The sequence below is a fragment of the Cotesia glomerata genome, linkage group LG3 (genome assembly GCF_020080835.1).
Source record: "Cotesia glomerata isolate CgM1 linkage group LG3, MPM_Cglom_v2.3, whole genome shotgun sequence".
Classification (NCBI taxonomy): Eukaryota; Metazoa; Arthropoda; class Insecta; order Hymenoptera; family Braconidae; genus Cotesia; species Cotesia glomerata.
This window is the reverse complement of record NC_058160.1, coordinates 29,116,687-29,138,371: the sequence shown is the minus strand read 5'-3', so window position 1 is coordinate 29,138,371 and position 21,685 is coordinate 29,116,687. Positions and strand designations below refer to the sequence as shown.

General features: G+C 24.7%; 2 protein-coding genes across 10 annotated transcripts in view; one reads left to right on the top strand and one right to left on the bottom strand.

Annotated features, from left to right (window-relative positions):
* The window catches only part of LOC123262175 (nuclear transcription factor Y subunit gamma), a 30,714-nt gene that overhangs the window by 1,144 nt on the left and 7,885 nt on the right, over nt 1-21,685 (top strand). Inside the window, exon 1 of one of the 6 annotated variants that reach the window (XM_044724304.1) lies at nt 6,571-6,833. The exons of 1 other annotated variant lie outside the window; for it this stretch is intronic. Coding sequence is in view for 1 of the 5 variants with exons in the window: in XM_044724302.1 (XP_044580237.1) it covers nt 11,253-11,267 (15 nt within the window). In the remaining 4 variants the exon portion in view is untranslated. Of the gene's footprint in view, nt 1-6,570; nt 6,834-11,037; nt 11,268-14,808; nt 15,371-17,399; nt 17,635-18,986; nt 19,367-21,685 lie in introns of those variants that run through there. 4 more of the 6 variants (XM_044724302.1, XM_044724306.1, XM_044724303.1 and 1 more) reach the window with 4 other exon arrangements.
* LOC123262171 (serine/threonine-protein kinase OSR1-like) lies at nt 1,249-17,906 on the bottom strand. 4 transcript variants are annotated; one of them, XM_044724296.1, is made up of 11 exons: nt 17,681-17,906; nt 11,492-11,623; nt 6,919-7,409; nt 5,926-6,038; nt 5,305-5,555; nt 3,991-4,165; nt 3,421-3,656; nt 3,247-3,361; nt 2,907-3,175; nt 1,896-2,082; nt 1,249-1,816 (listed from the first exon to the last, which is right to left on the bottom strand). In XM_044724296.1, exons 1-11 carry the CDS (start codon nt 17,734-17,736, stop codon nt 1,739-1,741), a joined length of 2,103 nt encoding a protein of 700 aa, XP_044580231.1. In that variant the 5' UTR covers nt 17,737-17,906; the 3' UTR covers nt 1,249-1,738. The 4 variants fall into 4 exon arrangements, with proteins under 4 accessions (XP_044580231.1, XP_044580228.1, XP_044580229.1 ...); XM_044724293.1 differs by lacking the exon at nt 17,681-17,906 and adding an exon at nt 13,150-13,296; XM_044724294.1 differs by lacking the exon at nt 17,681-17,906 and adding an exon at nt 13,150-13,291 and having other exon boundaries at nt 4,000-4,165.

Below are 21,685 nucleotides of genomic sequence, written 5' to 3'. Positions count from 1 at the left end.
ACATGAAAGCCGAGTGTAAAAATTCTAGTCCGACAGTAAACTTCTACAAGCCGTGAACACGGAAAGAACAAGATGACACTGAATATTAGGGTGGCGCAAAAAAACAGACTATTTTTTTTTTTTTTTGAGTCTCGAGTGAAAAATTGTCAGTTTTTGATGTTTTAAAAGCCCTCTCCAAAGGACAGCTCAAAAAAAAATTTTTAAGAGGTTGCTCCAAATTTATTAAAATTTCAAGAATCGAAATGTTTTATCTCGTTACGTCATAATTTTATAGACCAAAAAAAATAAGTTCCTGAAAGTTTCAATTCAAAATTTAAATTTTGAAAGGTCGCTCATAATTTTTTTTAAATTTCAGAGTCAAAAAATGCTAATCTAATTAAATAGTCACTAATAAATTTAAAAAAAAAATTATGAGCAACCTTTTAAAACTCCCATTTTGAACGGAAACTTTCAGGAAAACTTTTTTTTTTGGTCTATAAAATGATGACGTAACGAGAAAAAAAATTAAAAAATTTGATTTTTGAAATTTAAAAAAATTTGGAGCGACCTCTTAAAAAATTTTTTTTAAGCTGTCCTTTGGAGAGAGCTCTTAAAACATCAAAAACTAACATTTTTTCATTCGAGACTCAAGAACAAAATAGTCGGTTTTTTTGCGCCACCCTACTGGATATCATCCCAGATTATCCTCAGTGATATCTCGCAGAATAATCTGGATTATGCTAGCTACTATCTGAAATTTTTTTTTCATCACAGATATCACTGAGTATAATCTGAGATGATATCCAGTGTCATCTTATTCTTTCCGTAAAGTTATACACTAATTTATTTTTTTTAATATCTAGATTTTTTTAAGTACAAAAAAATTTATTTAATTTTAGTACTCTTGTGTTTAATTATTTCCTAAATGCTAAGGCTTTTAAGCGTGAAATATACTTCTGTTATTTAATTTAATTGTTTATTTTATTATAAATATTTCGCTCTTTTAATCGTATTAATTGAGAATAAAAATTCTAAATACGATAAACATTTAACACAGCGGAATTACAGATTAATTATATATAATAAACTTATTTTAAATTTTAGATAAATAATAATAATAATATCAATAAATATTATTAGTTTTTGTTGTATTATTATAAACTGTATTATTTAAAATTGATAATGCCTCGCTATTGTTTAAATAAATTCAAATAATGATCATAAGAAATAAACGTCTAATATTTACATAAATTAACATATCTTATAATAAAAATTAATTAGATTAAACATTATTATCCACGTAATCTCGTGAATAAATAATAATTAAAACTTTTAAAATGCGGAATAATAATGTACCATTTTTCGGATTATTTTTTGACATTCACTTAAAATAATCTGTTCACTATTTTTATTTAATAATTGATTACAAAATACCTTGATGCATAATTATACTTTTCAAAAACACTGATAACATCTCTGAGCCTTTTTTTATTTTTTTTTTAAATTCTTACCAACATTAATTGAGTCTTGGATATTTAAACGCTTTATAATCATTATTCATATTTATTGTTCATTCTTTTGGGTTAATTTTAAAAAATTAGAAATTCATTTTTCTCTATTTTTAATACCTAATTGTTAAAAATAAAATTTAAATTTTGTATTAATGATTTGGAGCGCGTAAAATAGTATCCTGAGTATTCAGAATATTTTTCAATAATTAATATAAATTATAATTAATAAATGGAAAACAATAATTGACCTAATCTGTTATTGAAATCTGAGCAAATCCAATTAATGCTTTATCATCAGGTATTTCATTGGGAGCATGACCAGAATTCTGTAATTCAAATTTTAATTTTTAATATTATTATTTATGTTAAATAATAATTACTCATAATTTATAAATAAATAATTACCAATGAAAAGGTTACAGTACGTAATTGTCCAGCACTGTCGATAAGTTTTTGTAAATTCGCAGCTATAACAACGATATCTTTACCGTCGACTAGACCAGCTCCAACTAATTCAGCTGCAATACCTTCTGCAGAATCGACACCAACAGCAAATTCGAATCTAATGTCATTTAATTCCCTCTTTTGATTTCTATAAAAAATTAAATACAAACTACTAGTACAATTAATACATATGATAAATTACAAAAATAAATAAATAATTTAAGTGATAATAATGACTGATCAGGAAGCAGGAAAAAAGGATCATTGTCAAAGGAGAATTGAGTGTCAGGACGTCTGAAAAATACCAAAAATATCAATAATTTACGATGAAATTAAAGTTGGCAGTCATTTGATAATTTTTTAATTTTATTCATAATTTATTTGTTAAAAAAATTATTAATTAATTTTCTTCAATAATTTTGTTCTAAAAAATTATTTTTAAAAAATTGCATTTTTAATTTATCAAAATTTCTACTTGTCTATTTTTTTTTATAATTTGTTTGTTAAAAAAATTATTAAAATTATGAAATATCTGTTAAATTAATTTTTATTTTTTTATGACATTAAATTTAGCTCACTTCAAAATTAAAAATTTTTTTTTTAACAAACAAATTCGTTAAAAAAAATTATTTTTAAAAAATTGCATTTTTAATTTATTAAAATTTTTACTTGTGAATTTTTTTTTGATAATTTATTTGTTAAAAAATTATTAAATATCTGCTAAATTAATTTTTATTTTTTTATGACATTAAATTTAGCTATCACTTCACAATTTTTTAACTTTCTTCAACAAATTTGTTCCAAAAAATTATTTTTAAAAAAATTACATTTGTAATTTTTTAAAATTTCTACATGTCAATTATTTTTTATAATTTGTTAAAAAAATTAATAAAATTATCAAATATCTGCTTAATTAATTTTCATTTATTCACGTAAAGAATTCTAATTTTAGAGAATTAAAAAAAAAATTACCGTAATCTAAGAACAAGATTAATAGGAATATTTTGCTCAGCGGACTGAAGAGCCACACGACTCATGGCTGCTCGTACTTGACCTTCGGAATCTTCCTGATCAGCAGCCTCTTCTTCACTGCTAACATTGTCAATAGTATTAACCGGTAAGGTTTCTTTACCCTCGTCCCCACTAGAAGCCCCGCTGTCCTCTTCCTCCGACGACCATACCCACTCGCCGGTGACCGTTCTATGCAAACGACCAGATGTTCCTGGTTGTCGTTTAGACGCCTATTTAAATATTTATTTTAATAAGTATTAATACGTTTTATTAACTTTAAATAACAAGATAATTGAAATACCTTTTGTACACGAGTCTCGAGGCTAGGACCAATTGCAACTAGTGTTTGTTGCAAGTACTTTTTATCTTTAGCTTTTTTGAAGAACGGATGCTTTAATAACTCTGTTGCTGACGGCCTGAAATAAAAAATATTTAATTAAAATATTTTATTACAAAATATTTAATTAAAATTTACCTTTTAGTAGGGTCCTTTTGTAAACAATCAACAATCATCTTACGAAATGTTTTACCGTAAGCTTTGTATTGATCTTTTTCATCAGCAGCGGTATCCAATGTTGGTGGGTCGTTTTGTAACGTAAGCATAAGAACCTTCATCGGCGGATACTTGTGATAAGGAGCTGTACCACTTGCCATTTCAATGGCAGTAATCCCCAGCGACCATATGTCAGCTTTGAAATCATACCCATGATCCTGTATAAATAGAAACGATGATAAAAATATCTGTTTTGAAACCAGACATATGTACTATTTTTTTTTTTCATTACTCTATCAATTATATAGCGCAAAAAAAAAAATTACAAGCTTCAATGCTGTTAATAGCGTCGACTAATAAATTAAAAAAAAAAAAAAAAAAAAAAAACAAACATTTAATGCCAAGCAATTAAATGTTTGAGTTTGCCATCTAATAAATTATACATACAGATGCATTTATTAATTTAAAAAATTAATAATTTAACAATAAAAAAGTGATAATGAACATGCGACACTGCAATTGTGCAAACTATAAAATTGTAGTGTAACTTTCCTCTCTCACCTGCTCCATGACTTCCGGTGCCATCCAACAAGGTGTACCGACAAAAGTATGTCGAACTTTTTGTCTACTTAAATCACGTCCAGTTGCTAACCAGGCGCTGACACCGAAATCTGCTATCTGGACAGTACCATCTTCTCCCAGTAATATATTACCAGCTTTTATATCCCTGAAAAAATAATTTGATTGTTAATTAATTGTTAACTAGCAATCTTGCAGTCACTATGTGACTGCCGTGATTTGTGAACTATAAATAAATAAAATTTTGCTTTATTAAATTATGAATTTTGTTAAATTGCACTGTACTTTCTTAAATATTGATGTTATTAAAGGTATAAGCTCATCCCGATTTTATACTCATCAAGAGCTTTCTTTTGAGTACCCACATGCATTTTTATATATTTTTCATATTTACATATATATAATATGTATAAATATATGAAAAATTGATGTGGGTACTTAAATGAAAGGTCTTGATGAGTATAATGTCGGGGTGAGCTTATATCTATAAAAATGTCATTAGTTCACAAGATATTTGTTAAATTTCACTATACTTTCTTAACTATTGACGTTTTTAAAGATCTAAGCTCATTCTGATGTTATACTCATCAAAAGCTTTCATTTGAGTACCCACATGCATTTTTGATATATTTTTCATATATAAATATATATAATATATATAAATATATGAAATATATGAAAAATTGATGTGGGTACTCAAATGAAAGGTCTTGATGAGTGTAACATCGGGGAGAGCTTATATCTTTAAAAATATCAACAGTTCACAAGATATTTGTTAAACTTCACTGTACTTTCTTAACTATTGACATTTTTAAAGATATAAGCTCATTCCAATGTTACACTCTTCAAGAGCTTTCATTTGAGTACCCACATGCATTTTTTATATATTTTTCATACATACATATATATATAATAAATATAAATATATGAAAAATTGATGTGGGTACTCAAATGAAAGGTATTGATGAGTGTAACATCGGTATGAGCTTATATCTTTAAAAATGTCAATAGTTCACAAGATATAATGTCATTTCTTAATTATGTATCTAGAGATAGAGTATTTTCGAATGCAGCCTAAATACTTATCATCATAAATTGACTATCTGTGAAAATGATATGAAACCTTGAAGAGGCACAAATTCAAGTCAAGACCTTTCTTATGATACCAAATTTAACCATAAAAACCCATTTTATAATATAAATGGGCCACAAAATTTTTCTTATTCTCTTAATAATATAGATTTATACATTAAGACAGTTTATTAATTGCTAAAACAAATTTCATACCTGTGAATTTGTCCATTACTGTGGAAATACTCAAGGCCTTTGAGCACTTCACGAAGTACTGTTGCTATTGTAGCCTCATCAAACACTCCGTGTTTACAATTAGTAGTTCTTGTTTTATGTTTTATGATATCCAGCAGCGAACCGCCTTCGAGAAGTCTTAGTACCAACCATAGCTCTTCTTTTACGACAAAAGACGTGTAATAGGTCACCACGTTCTCGTGGTTGCAGGATGACATCGCCTGGATTTCTTTCTGCAGAAAATTAAAAAAATAAATTACTTACAAAATAAATAATACAAGTGCAATTATTTAACATTGATAAGCTATCGCAAAAAAATTATAACTCATTTGTCTGTCGTCTTATTTAAAGACAATAGATCATGTTAGAAATAATCAATGAGTAGATATTACGCAAATATTAAATATTTCATAAATAATAAATAAATTACTATTTATATTTATATTTCTTTTAATATAAAGTGATATAGTGTCTCAATATTTACATTTACTCTCAAGATTTCCGATCTCTAAATAAAACAATTTATTAATAGCTCCGTTGAACTTTGTTATTATTATTTCAACAATAAAACGTGAGATACGATACACATCAAAATAATCTTACCAACAACTCGTCCATACTCGTATTCCATTTTTCCAAATTTATGCGCTTTATCGCACACTTTTCTTGACGGGGAATACAAAATGCAGCGTGCACTACAGCTGTGGCTCCAACACCTAAATAAAAAAAATTCCCAGCATTAAAATATAATTTTTTAAGTATTCAAAACACAAATAAAAAAAATTAAAATTAAGTTAGCCGAAATCTAAAAATTTTTAGAATTTTTTTTATTAAAAAAATGATCACAAAAAAATAGAAAAAAAAAATTCATTTGTAGAAAACTTTAAAAACTGTAAGTGCAATTTAAAAAAAATATTTTTTTGTTCTAATTTAATTATTAAAAAAAAAATCAAAAAATTGAAAACGTCGGGTAACTATGAAAATTAAGTTAGCCGACATTTAAAAATTTTTGATTTTTTTTTTAATTAAAAATTAGAACTGAAAAACTATTTTTAAAAAATTTCACGGATAGTTTTTACAATATTTTAAATGTGAAAATTTTTGTTTTAATTTTTTTAAAACTATTTTTCAATAAAATGAATTATCAAAATTTTTAAATGTCGTCTAATTTAATTTTCATCGGCTAACTTTACTTTTATATAAAAAAAAATATATATATATACTTATTTTGTTTACAATTTATGCAATTTGAAACCAAAGTCAATAAACGACTAAAAATTTCACAATTAGGTTAGCGCGAATTTGCAACCGGTTTTCAAGGAAAGTTAAGTTAAAAAAACCCGACAGTAATTAAAATGAATTATCGGTAATTAATGTGAGTAAAAATTAGCGGAATAATGGAATAACAATAGACAGGTAAATATTTAATCAAGAATTTTATGTAACACGAGTGACTTGGAGACTGGACACTTGGTAGCACAACTAAGAATAATTAATAAAAAAACTAAAAGGTAATTAAAAATGAACGCACTTGAAAATTAAAATTATTTAAAAAGTGTAGTTAAATAAAAATAATAAAAGGGTGTAAATAATTACCTATAACCTCTTTTAATTCATAATCGTCTTTGGTATTTGGCCAGCCCTGAACAACCGCTGTCGTGCTCGTCGACGCCATTTTATTTGACAGGACCGTAGTTAGACGTGAATGCTTGCCGGTGTTTTTCAATCCCCAATTACGAAAACCTCCACCACTTAACGTTAAATTACTACTACTGTTTTTATTATTTTTTCGAGTATTATTATTATTGTTGTTGTTATTATTATTATTGGTATTGTTATTGTTGTTGTTGTTGTTGATGATGTTTTTGTAATTTTTATTGCTAGGCACAGAGTGATTGGTAATTATGACGGAGTTGTCCTCCTTGGGACTAATATGACTGCACTGATGATGATTACCTGATGATAAAGGTATACCCAGGTTCTCCGATGATATCTTAGTAACTTCGGCTTCCGTTGAAGATGTCCGAAATGATTTTTGTCGGAAAATTCCCGGCGAACACGACGGTATTACGTCTGGAGAAATAATCCTGGAGTTTAAAATAAAAATATTTATTATGAAAATTCATTTTTTTTATAAATAAATTATGGTAAAAAATAAATCACATTAAAGTTAATAATACTAAATGAAAATTAAGTCAGCCGACATTTAAAAATTTTTAGAATTTTTTTTTATTGAAAAAATTATTTAAAAAAATTAAAAAAAAATTTCACTTGTAAAACACTTTAAAAACTGTAAGTGCAATTTTTAAAAAATATTTTTTTATTTTAATTTAATTATTAAAAAAAAAATCAAAAAATTAAAATCGTCGGCTAACTTTATTATTATTAATACTAAAAATAGCCAACGTTTTTATTTTTTTTTTTTATTAAATTAGAACAAAAAAATATTTTTTAATTAAAAATTGCACTTACAGTGAAAATTTTTTTGTAATCATTTTTTCAATAAAAAAAAATTCTATAAATTTTTAAATGTCGGCTAACTTAATTTTCATTTAAAGTTAACAGTCGCTTGATCATTTTTTAATTTTTTTTTAATTAATAAATTTGCTCCGAAAAATAATTTCTAAAAAATTGCATCTTTTATTTTTTAAATATCAATTTTTTTTTCTCATTTTTTTAAAAATAATTTATTTGTTAAAAAAATTGTAAAATATCTTGTAAATTAATTTTCATAAAAAAAAAATTTTTTTAAATTAAAAATGCAATTTTTTAAAACAAATTTGTTAAAAAATTAAAAAATGGTCAATACTGCTTACTTTAATGTCAACTATTAATTTGGATTTGTATACCAATATACTAAGTTAGTTACTAATGATGTCTATGAAGATAAAGATGAAAGATAAAACAGGTTTTTTCATTTACACTCATATATTTATCGTACCCGAATACCGTTGAAATATTTTTTGGCTCTTATATTTGCATAAAAGTGACAATAATTTTTTTATTTTTATTCAAAACTTCAATTGTTTTTATTTTCACTGGCCTAACAAATTTATATACAATGTATTAACAGTATTTAATTTAATCATTATCACTGTACATATATAATTATATCTTAATCACTTTTTAATTTTCAGTATAAAAACGGTGACGCAATTGATAAGTAATTATCAAACCATCTGTATCGTTCACTAAACTCTTATCTGGTGATCATCGCTAGAGTGTTATTAAAAAATGAACAACTATCGTTGTTCAAATAAATTACATTTTTCATCGATAATCATTCATTTCTCTCAACGCTTATCGATTTTTGTTACCGATGTAATTTTTATTTAATAACATAACCGAGGGTTTTTTTTGTTTCAGACACTTGAAAATTAATTTAGCAAATTTTTTATTATTTTTTTTAACAAATAAATTATTAAGAAAAATTTAAAGTGTAATTTTGGAAAAATAATTTTTTGGAACAAATTAAAAAATTATGAAATGACACCTAAATTTAATGTTTTAAAAAATTGAAAATTAATTTAGGAGATATTTTATAATTTTAAGAACTTTTAACAAATAAATTAAAAAAAAAAATGACAAGTAGAAATTTTAATAAATAAGAAATGCAATTTTTTAGAACTAATTTATTTCTTATTAAAAAATTCAAAAATTGTCAAGTGAGCTAAATTTAATGTTATAAAAAAATAAAAATTAATTTAGCAAATATTTTATAATTAAAAAAATTTTTTTAACAAATAAATTATAAAGAAAAAATTGACAAGTAAAAATTTTAATAAATTAAAAATGCAATTTTTAGAACTAATTTGTTTGTTAAAAAAAATTGAAAAATTTTTAAGTGAGCTAAATTTAATGTTATAAAAAAATGAAATTTAATTTAGCAAATATTTTATAATTTTTTTAACAAATAAATTATAAAAAAAATTGACAAGTATAAATTTAAAAAAATTAAAAATGCAATTTTTTAAAAACAATTTTTCGAAACGAATTTATTTGTTAAAAAAATGATCAAGACATTAGTAAAGTATTTGAAAAAAAAATAAAAAAATGTATTTACAAGAAGTAAAAACTTGAAAGCAAGAACAGATTCAGGTTTGGAGCAAGGTTTATTATAAACAGAGTGTATCAAGTAGTTTAATACCGGTACGTAGCGTATGAAGGCCAAACTATTGAGAGGATTAATCACTGTCCGAGGAGAGACGCACCTCTGCCAAATAGAGATTGCTACATGACATTGCAATTGATACACATATTTTTTCGTTACTCACTAAGACTTATCAAGACTTTATAAATTAATCTTCGCGATTATACTTATTGCAATTAACTGCAACTGGAGAAAAAAACTTGGAACTCACCTATTTGAACGCTTGTCAAGATGCAGCAGTTTAACTAGTCGATTAATGTCACAATTAAAGAATCTACGATAATCCCGGGTGCAATTGTTCGGATAGTTGTATCTCCAACACTTAGACAACCTCGAGATTTTTTTACTACTGGCATTATATCGGTCATTATCGCCAGTTAGTTGGACCCACCAACGAGTTAACGGAGTAGAGAAAGAACTCATGCACCCTTTATTCCTCGACAAATGATGTAAGAGAGTGATAATAATGAAGAAACAAATTTATGTTTGTCTACTATGATGTTAAGAGGGTAATAATGGTGAAGAAAAATATTGAGATGGAATAATGAGTAATGTCAGAAGGTCAATTACGTCGCGACGAAATAAAGTGTCGAATCTAAGCCAACGAGCTGTCTCAAATGCACGCGATGTACTAGTCAACGGCACACTCTTGTTATATTAAACTGAGATCTCATCATCACATATGATTAATTTAAGAGTGTTTATATACAACTGTATGGATCTTGTTTGTGTTAATAACAAGCACGTGAATTTAATAATTGAGAGAAAGAAAAGAAGAAGAAAAGGGCTTGAGAAAATTTTAATTGAATGGAAAAAATTTTTTTTTTCTATTAAATAATTTTTTTTATTAGATAAAAGATCCAGTTAATAACACTTGCAATTTTATTTTAATTAAAAAAATAAAATACCAACTTCAATAAGATTTTTAGATCCATTTAGATTTTTTCTGTAAAAATAAACTAATTTTAAAAAATTATTTTTGAAAAATTGCATTTATAATTTTTTAGATTTTCTAAGTATGGAATTTTTTAAATAAATTTTTTTTACTATCATTTATTTGTTAAAAAAAATGATAAAAATTCTAGAAAAGTCTCTAAACTTCAGTGTCATCCAAATAAACCAAAATTAATTGAATTTTAATTAATTAATTAATAAATATAATTTGTAAATTATAAATTTTAAGATAATTGGTTTTTTGATAAAATTTTGTAAAAATTAATTTAGCAGATTGTTGATAATTTTTAAAATTTTTCTAACAAATAAATTATGACAAAAAAAAATTGTCATTTGGAAATTTTAAAAAACTAAAAAAGCAATTTTTTTTAAATAATTTTTTAGAACAAATTTTTTTGTTAAAAAAAATTAAAAAATAATCAAGTAACTGCTAACTTTAATGTCATTTAATTATAATAAAATTGCAAGTCAAATAACTAGGCCAGTGTTAGTAACTGAGTCTTTTACCTCAATAATATTTAAAATTAATTAGAAAAAGAGAAAAGATAATAGCTTAATTTATTAATTTAACGTGTGAAGTATAAATTGAAAGATTACTGAATTTTATTAAATCTCGTGTGAAAATGAAACTGTAAATACTATTATCAGCAAATTTATTTGCTTGGATATAAAGCTCATCTGTTGCAGCTTTTATATTCTATATGTATAATATTTCTCTGTGTGCATTTGCTATAAAATATCTAGGTAAATTATTGAAGAATCAGTTGTCGTTTAACTGTGAAACGCATTATTTCGATACTATAAGTTAAATAATATATTTTTGGCAATGAACTTATTCACAGTAAGTTATTTGTTTGTTTAAAAGATTTTTTATCGCCGGTTTTATTAAACTCCACGTGTATTTTATTACTCAAATGCTTCAATCGTGATAAATGACTCACTTTTACGATCAATTGATCGTTGAATTGTAAATTATGAGACTCATTTATAATTGAAGCAAGCCTGCCGTTGATGGAATAATATTTACAACTCTGCAATAAATTTATAAATTAAAAATAAAATTACCTATTTCTTCCTAGAACAAAGCCCGTGAAAAATCCAGTGTCCTGAAACTTTAGCTGGTCATCCGACACTGGATTAGAAATGTCAAAATCTTTAACTAGTTCATTTTTACGGTGTCGCATTTTGCTGACGATTCTGCAAACAAAAAAAAACAAACAAGAAAATTATCAAACTGCAATTAAAATAAACTAGCAACTTTGCAGTCACTATGTGACTGCTGTGACTTGTGAAGTATAAATAAACAAAATTTTGCTTTATTAAATAAAGACTTTTGTTAAATTGCACTGTACTTTTTTAATTATTGAGATTTTTTAAAATTTGAGCTCATCCCGATGTTACACTCATCAAGAGCTTTCATTTGAGTACCCACATGCATTTTTGATATATTTGTCATATATATAAATATATCAAAAATTGATGTGGGTACTCAAATGAAAGGTCTTGATGAGTATAATGTCGGGATGAGCTTATATCTTAAAAAATATCAATAGTTCACGAGATACAACTCATTTCTGAATTATATATCTAGAGATAAAGGTAGAGAATTAAGAAATTACCTTGTATCTTATGAACTATTGACATTTTTTAAGATATAAGCTCATCCAGATGTTACATTCATCAAGAGCTTTCATTTGAGTACCCACATGCACTTTGATATATTTTTCATATATAAATATATATAAATATATGAAAAATTGATGTGGGTACTTAAATGAAAGGTCTTGATGAGGGTAACATCGGGATGAGCTTATATCTTTAAAAATGTCAATAGTTCACAAGATACAAGGTCATTTCTTAATTGAGATGATATATTTTTCATATATACTTATATATGATATATATTTTAAAGATATAAGCTCATCCCGATGTCACACTAATCAAGAGCTTTCATTTGAGTACCTACTTGCATTTTTGATATATTTTTCATATATACATATATATATATATATATAATATATATAAATATATGAAAAATTGATGTGGGTACTCAAATGAAAGGTCTTGATGAGTGTAACATGGGGATGAGCTTATATCTTTAAAAATGTCAATAGTTTACGAGACACAAGGTTATTTCTTAATTATGGATCTAGAGATAGAACATTTTAGAATGCAGCCTTAATACTTATCATAATAAATAAACTATTTTAGAAAAGCATATGAAACATTAAAAAGACACAACTTCAGGTGAAGACCTTGCCAATGATATCAAATTTAACCATAAAAACCCATTTTATCGTATAAATACACTGGCCAAAAAATTTTGCTTATTCTCTTAATAATATAAATGAATAAAAAAACTCATTTTGATAACTTCATTGATGGAAATTTAATGAGTTACAATTAATCTTTGTATTAAAAATTACATATTGCAAGATTAATTGTATCAATATTGATAGCAGTTATTTTTAAGATTTAAAATCGGACAATTAAAAGCCGATATTATTATTGTCTTAAGACTGAAGAGTAAATGGAAATATTTCATAACAATCAATGAACATAAATGATAAATAATCTCGAGTGATGTTAACATGAAATAATGGAATAAAAATAAAAGCTTTCCCCTTGCTCTTGATCGCGTGGAATATTTCTAAATTGCCAAGCGGTCACTCGATTGTCACCTAAATACCTAAATGGAATAATTGGAGCTGGATTGGACTTACGAGTTATTTTTAGACTCCATCGTATTGTAGATCTCATCCTGTTGATCTAAAAATAATTCACCGGTTGTTGTGCTCGTTATTTTAAGTCCATCATCACTACAGATCTTCCCTACTACACTCATCTTCTTAACTTATATTCTTCTTACTTATTATGTACCGTTACTTGCTCCTTTAGTCAATCTCTCGATAAATAATAACCCAAACAATTTACTGACAATTGTATAATAATTCTCGGTACAATACAGTTGTTAATCTAATATTTAGTGACGTTTCTTTTGACGCACGCTAAGTCACGAGTTCTGTTTGCTTCACTTACAATCACGATTATTATATGTCCCCGTGTTAATTCATTGTTTTTATTTTATTTTAAATCGCTTTAAAGATAATATTTTTAACACTTGTTAAATTTATGTACAAACATATCGATGCTGAGATTTATTTAAAGAATTTTTGGACGCTTAAATTTTAAGCGGGATATTTTTTTTTTTTAATATTAAGTTAAGAAGCTAAGAAGAAAATTATTTATTTGTATCACTAGCTTCGATTCGAAATATTAGAAAGTTTGGCTCTAACTGAAGGAAATATTTTTTGATACACATTATTTGTGTTAATGCTTCTATTCGTGCGCGACCTAATCTTGTCTAGTATAATAGAAGGAACGGCTATTTAAATAATATATTATAGGTAAATAATCAAACAGAAATGGTCGTGACTACCCAAGAAATATCTCTGATTATATTATCGAGCGCTTTTATTTTTTTTTTAATTATTTAAATGGATTTTATATTAAGATTGTTATAATTTTTTTTATTATTAATTTTAGTCTTAAAAATAATCTTTAATTAGTTGTGAAAGGTTTTTGACATTACTTTAGCTATAAAATAAAATATTATGTATTTTTTTGACAATAATGATAATTATTATGACATTAAGAAAAAATTTATTTTGAAAAATATGAACTTTTTTGTGACAATAAATTAATTTATTAGAAATTTTTAACAACTTTATTTCTTAGCTGAAGAAATGAAAATTTTTTTACAGTAATTTTCTTTTTAAAAAAAAATTTATAAATTTGGAAGAAAATTCTCAAGATGTCTAAAATTCATTTTTTTCCAAATCTAGAAAACTTTTTTCCAACTTAAAATTTACTGTGAGAAAAATATTTATTTCTTCAGCTAAAAAATAAAATTGTTGAAAATTTCCTATAAATTAATTTTCTTCTCACAAAAATCCCCATATTTTTCAAAAAAAATTTTTTTTCTCAATGTATAATAATTGTTTTAAATGGTCAAAGATTTTTGACATTACTTTAGCAATAAAACAGAATATAATGTATTTTTCTGACAATAATGATAATAATTGTTACACTGAAAGAAAAAATTTCTTTTGAAAAAAATGAACTTTTTTTGTGACAAGAATTTAATTTATTAGAAATTTTTATTAATTTTATTTTTTAGTTAAAAAAATGAAAATTATTCTCACAGTAATTTTTTTGTTGTAAAAACGTTTTCTAAAATTGGAAAAAAAAAACAAATTTTAGATAGATATCTTGAGAATTTTTTTCCAAATCTAAAAAATTTTTTTTCAACAAGAAAGTTACTGTGAGAAAAAATCTCTATTTCTTCAGCTAAGAAGAAATAAAAGAATTTTTTTTTTCAGTATAATTCAAGAAAATATATCCACATAATTTTATTAGTTGTTATTAAAAAAACCATGTCAAGAGGACAGAATAAGTAGCCGTAGGTCGTTAGATTTTGCAATGATTGGGGGTTTAAATTTGGGTTAAAAGATTAATTTGTCGGTGGTACTTAATAAGAGCTTTGATCTACAATGTGTTGAATACCGTCAAGTAATCATATTACACATTACATACGTGTATTGCCACCGATAATAATTTGACTTTATATACATACAATATTATTGTTATTATACGTAGAGTATGAGCCGTATGTCACGTATGACATACAAAAAGTCATCAGTCGTGATAACTAAGTACACGAAACGCCCACTGGCAATTTAAATGACCAATTCTCCAAGAAGATACCTACGTACCATAAAAACCAATTACCACATTTCTTTTCCTAACTTTATTTACTTTACTTAGTTGATAATTCGTCAACAGTATTATTTTATCTTTTTACACCCGTCATTCAAACACAAGGACGAGCAAGCGGTCACGTAGAAGGTCATAAGGGTGGAAATTGTTTTCCTGATCTAAAAAGTATATTTTTATTTTTTATTTATGATTATTAATATACTAGCAACCTTGCAGTCACTATGTGACTGCCATGACTTGTGATCTATAAATAAAATTTTGCTTTATTAAGTAATGAACTTTGTTAAATTGGACTGTACTTTTTTAACTATTAACATTTTTAAAGATATAAGCTCATCCCGATGTTACACTCATCAACAGCTTTCATTTGAGTACCCACATGCATTTTGATATATTTTTCATACATACATATATATAATATATATAAATATATGAAAAATTGATGTGGGTACTTAAATGAAAGGTCTCGATGAGCGTAACATCGGGATAAGCTTATATCTTTAAAAATGTCAATATTTCACAAGATATTTGTTAAATTGCACTGTACTTTCTTAACTATTGACATTTTTAAAGATATAATCTTATCCCGATGTTACACTCATCAAGAGCTTTCATTTGAGTACCCACATGCATTTTGATATATTTTTCATATATACATATATATAAATATATAAAATATATGAAAAATTGATGTGGGTACTCAAATGAAAGGTCTCGATGAGCGTAACATCGGGATAAGCTTATATCTTTAAAAATGTCAATATTTCACAAGATATTTGTTAAATTGCACTGTACTTTCTTAACTATTGACATTTTTAAAGATATAATCTTATCCCGATGTTACACTCATCAAGAGCTTTCATTTGAGTACCCACATGCATTTTGATATATTTTTCATATATACATATATATAAATATATAAAATATATGAAAAATTGATGTGGGTACTCAAATGAAAGGTCTTGATGAGTGTAATGTCGGGGTGAGCTTATATCTTTAAAAATGTCAATATTTCACAAGATATTTGTTCAATTGCACTGTACTTTCTTAACTATTGACGTTTTTAAAGATATAAGCTCATTTCGATGTTTCACTCATCAATAGCTTTCATTTGAGTACCCACATGCATTTTGATATATTTTTCATACATACATATATATAATATATATAAATATATGAAAAATTAATGTGGGTACTTAAATGAAAGGTCTCGATGAGCGTAACATCGGGATAAGCTTATATCTTTAAAAATGTCAATATTTCACAAGATATTTGTTAAATTGCACTGTACTTTCTTAACTATTGACATTTTTAAAGATATAATCTTATCCCGATGTTACACTCATCAAGAGCTTTCATTTGAGTACCCACATGCATTTTGATATATTTTTCATATATACATATATATAAATATATAAAATATATGAAAAATTGATGTGGGTACTCAAATGAAAGGTCTTAATGAGTGTAACATCAGGATGAGCTTATATCTTTAAAAATGTCAATAGTTCACAAAATATTTGTTAAATTGCACTGTACTTTCTTAACTATTGACACTTTTAAAGATATAAGCTCATCCCGATGTTACTATCATCAAAAGCTTTCATTTGAGTACCCATATGCATTTTGATATATTTTTCATACATGCATATATATAATATATATAAATATATGAAAAATTGATGTGGGTACTTAAATGAAAGGTCTTGATGAGTGTAACATCGGGATGAGCTTATATCTTTAAAAATGTCAATAGTTCACGAGATACAGGGTCATTTCTCAATTATGTATCTAGAGATGTATCTAGAGTATTTTCGAATGCATCCTAAATACTTATCATCATAAATTGACTATTGGTGAGAATGATATGAAATGATATGAGGTCAAGACTTTTCCAACGATACCAAATTTAACCATAAAAACCTATTTTATCATACAAATAAACTGACCACAAAATTTTGCTTATTCTCTTAATAATATAGATAATGTACATTGCAGTGCACTGTCGGGTGTACTTTAGCTTAATATGATACGTACGTCCGGAATTAAAGCTCCAGCTCAATAGAAGCTTTTATTTTAAAATAGACAATTTATATATGATATACTTCATTTAATAATTTAGTTAAAAAATATTCAACAATTATAATTGTTAAATGTGAAGCTATAATTTGAATAATAAAATTATGAGTTTAAAAAAAAACTATTAATTTTACAGCATTAGATTTATTAATTTACAGCGCTTAATTAATTTCCCTTTGACATCAGGGTCGGGAGTCAATTGCTCATTAGCTCTCGGTTACGGATCTAAAATAACATGGAAAATTATCATACGAGGAAGCTTATAAATAAATCCTAAAAAACATAGTAAAAAATTTATTAATTAAAGTTATCAGTTGATCTGTATTATCAAGAAATTGATTGTATTGACGGTCAGTATCAAGTTTACCAGAAAAATAATTAAATAAATAAATATACCTATTAGGCGATCTCAAAGCTCCATTTCTGTAGAGGTCAGCAGCCATTTCAAACATTTTTCATCCACATTTCTTCTCAAAACAACAACAATATTTTTTTTATACACCAGACACACTTGGGAACACTTTCAGCGTGTAATCACAACTGATTGAGTTGTATGTTCTTTTAATTGTTTCAATGTTATTTTTTTTTTTACCAAATAATATCACAAAAAAAAAATACGCAACTGTTCAAAAAATAAAAATTAAGTTAGCACACATCTGACAATTTTTAAAAATTCTTTTTATTGAAAAAATTGTAACAAAAAATTTTTTTTTCACATGTAGAAAATTTACAGTAAAATTTTTTTTAGTTCCAATTTAATTAATAAAAAAAATATAAACAATTTTTTTAATTTTTTAAAATCATAATTTTTTTTATTTTCTAAATGTGAAATTTTTTATTTAATTTTTTTCAATAAAAGAAAATTATAAAAATTTTTATGAAAATCAAGTTAGCCGTTAAAAATTTTTTAATTGTTTTTATTGAAAAAATGACCAAAAAAAAATTTTCATTTGTAAAAAAAACTTTAAAAACTGTAATTGCAATTAAAAAAAAAAAAAATATTTTTTTGATCTAATTTAATTATTAAAAATATCTAAAAAATTTTGACGTTTCTAATTTTTTTTTATTAAATTAAATAAAATATTTTGTTAAATTAAAAAAATATTTATTAAAAATTGCACTTAAATTTAATTTTTTTGTAACAATTTTTCCAAAAAAAAAAATAACATTAAATTTAGCTGTCACTTCACAATTTTTTAAATTTTCTTTAATAAATAAATGATGGCAAAAAAATGATTAAGAAAATGGACTTGTAGATTTTAAATAAAATTAAAAATGCAATTTTTTAAAAATAATTTTTTGGAACAAATTTTCTTGTTAAAGAAATTTAAAAAATTGTCAAAATGACAGCTAAATTTAATGTCACACTGATAGAAGGATTTGTTTATAGTTAAAAAGATTTCTTAATATTTAACAATCATTTATTAGAAGCCATTTGTTAGTCCTTAACAAATATTTGTTAGTATTTAAAAAGATTTATTAATATTTAATAAATGAAAATCAGATTTATTATATATAAACAAATCATTTTAAATACTAAGAAATATTTGTTTAATACTAAAAAATGGTCTGTAATAAATGATTTGTTAATCAACTATTAACAAATATTATTTAATACAAATAAATCCTTCTATCAGTGCATATAAAAAAAAATAAAACTTTTCAGATGTCGGCTAATTTAATTTTTATAATTCACTAATCTTAAAAAAAACACACCTCTGTTAACAAACAGTAAATTAAAAAAATATTTTAGAGAGATGATGTTCCCGCCTAGCCGCAGTACGAATGAAAACAAACGTGGATCACTGTTGATTAAATCGCGTATGATTGAGTACCGCTCAATGGCAATTACCGTGGAATTTCATTAATGACAGTAATTAATGTACGGGAAGAAACAACAATGTTCGGAGTGATGACAGTGGTGAACAATGAACAACAATACAAGAGCTAAGCTGGAGCTGTCAGATCTTGAGTTCGCCACCGACTGAACTGTGTCGGACGGGGGCACTGTCAATTGGATAACTAGCTATCACGCATCTACGTACTCTCGCTTTACTTGTTGTCTTCGTCTTCGCATGAAGTGTATATAATGCTTATAATACTAACATAAAATTTTAATGCACACATTTATCCGTATGTAGATGTAATAAATAACTCGCGCAGTACTTGTTGTACCATGGATGCATATAATATTGAGCAAACTCCTCGGATGATCTTGCTGTGTATCTCTTCATCTTTATCGTTTCCCCGCGATCTGATCGGGATCGGTGACAGTACACTTTGCCTCTACACTCGGTAAAACACTTGCGGGATTGTATGGAGACGTCCTCGAACGGAGCAAGGAGACAAGTCCTCCTTGTAGTTGCTTTAATGAAAAAATTTTATTTTCACATGGCATTAAACTAAAAATCAAGGCTCTAACAACCATTTCCTCAATTCTATTGTCTTTTAATTCTCATTAATTCTATTCATGAAAATTTATTTAACAGATGTTGGATCATTTTTCTAGGAAATAAATTATAACAAATAATTGAATAAGTAAATTAACATTTAGAAATTAAAAAAAATTAAAAAATTAAAAAATTATTGTTAAATTTAATTTTTTACAGCCATGAAAATTAATTTAGCAAATATGTAATAATTTTTTTAATAAATAAATTCACAAAAAAAATTGCCAAGTAGAAATTTTAATAAATTAAAAATGCAATTTTTTTAAAATAATTTTTTGAATAAATTTGTTAAAGAAAATTATTTTTTAAATTTCTACTTTTCAATTTTTTTTTGCTATAATTTATTTGTTAAAAAAATTCTTAAAATTATTATCTCCTAAATTAATTTTAATAAATTTAAAATGTAATTTTTTAAAAATAATTTTTTTGAACGAATTTGTTTGTTAAAAAAAATTAAAAAGTTGTCAAGTGACACTTAAATTTAATTTAATAAAAAAATGATCATTAATTTAGCAGATATTTAATAATTTTTTTAGCAAAAAAATTAAAAGAAAAATTGATATTTAGAAATTAAAAAAAATTAAAAATACAATTTCTTAAAAATAATTTTTTTAAACGAATTTGTTTGTTTAAAAAAATTAAAAAGTTATTAAGCGACAGCTAAATTTAATGTGATAAAAAAATGATCATTAATTTAGCAGATATTTGATAATTTTTTTAATAAAAAAATTAAAAGAAAAATTGATATTTAGAAATTAAAAATACAATTTTTTTTAAATGATTTTTTTTGTCGAAAATGATCAATACTGCAAACTTTAATGTCATATTCCATCCATCTATCAATTATATTGATAACATTGAGCTACTGATCCCAATAAAGTCACAAGATTTCAATTTAAATTTGAAATTGTTATTATTAGTCATGTTTCATGTTCTTCTTGGATATTATTTCTGCGCTAGAAAAAAAAAATCAATCATATGTTACTATTATATTTGCATGACATGATGAAAATATTATTTATCAAGGTTAAAAAAAATGCATTATATTTTTATTCTAGGTCAATGTCCTAATAATAATAAAAATAATTTTAATTGTAAATAAAAATAAAAAGATAAACTTGTAAATAATTGGCAAATAGTTCCAAATTAAATTTATTAATAAGGAGAAAATATCGCGTTACTAGAACCATAAGGGCGTATAAAAAAATTTTTTTTGCTCCAATCAATGTAAAAATGTTGAAAATATGAACATCTATGGAAAAAACGAAAAAAAAAAATTTTTTTTGTGATACGCCCTTATAATTTTAAGAAAACATTTTTCTAAGACCATAAGGGCGTATCCTGTTTTAAGTAGATTTTATAAAAATCTAACTATTGCAGCCGTCCTTATGGCGCAACTTTGAAAAAATTTAGTCGTTTTCTGACTCAGTTTGTCGAGCTGAGTCAGAAAATGTATATAGTTCAAAAGTTTATATATGTATGTATTTATATATATATATATATATATATATATATATATATATATATATATATATATATTTATATATATATATATATATATATATATTTATATATATATATATTTATATATATATATATTTATATATATATATATATATATATATATATATATATATAGCAGCATATATATATACATATATATATATTTATATATATATATATATATTTATATATATATATATTTATTATATATATATATATATATATATTTATATATATATATATATATATATATATATGCTATATATATATATATATTTATACGATATAACGCGGCTTGTTAGCACGATAGCGTTTTCAATTTATAACCGATTCTTCTCAAACTCAACATGCTTTATCTATCAATCAAGACCAAGGTTAAGTTCAAAGATGAGCTTAATCGGGCGCGTAATTTAGAAATGACAGGATTTTGAAATTTTGAAAATCGTAA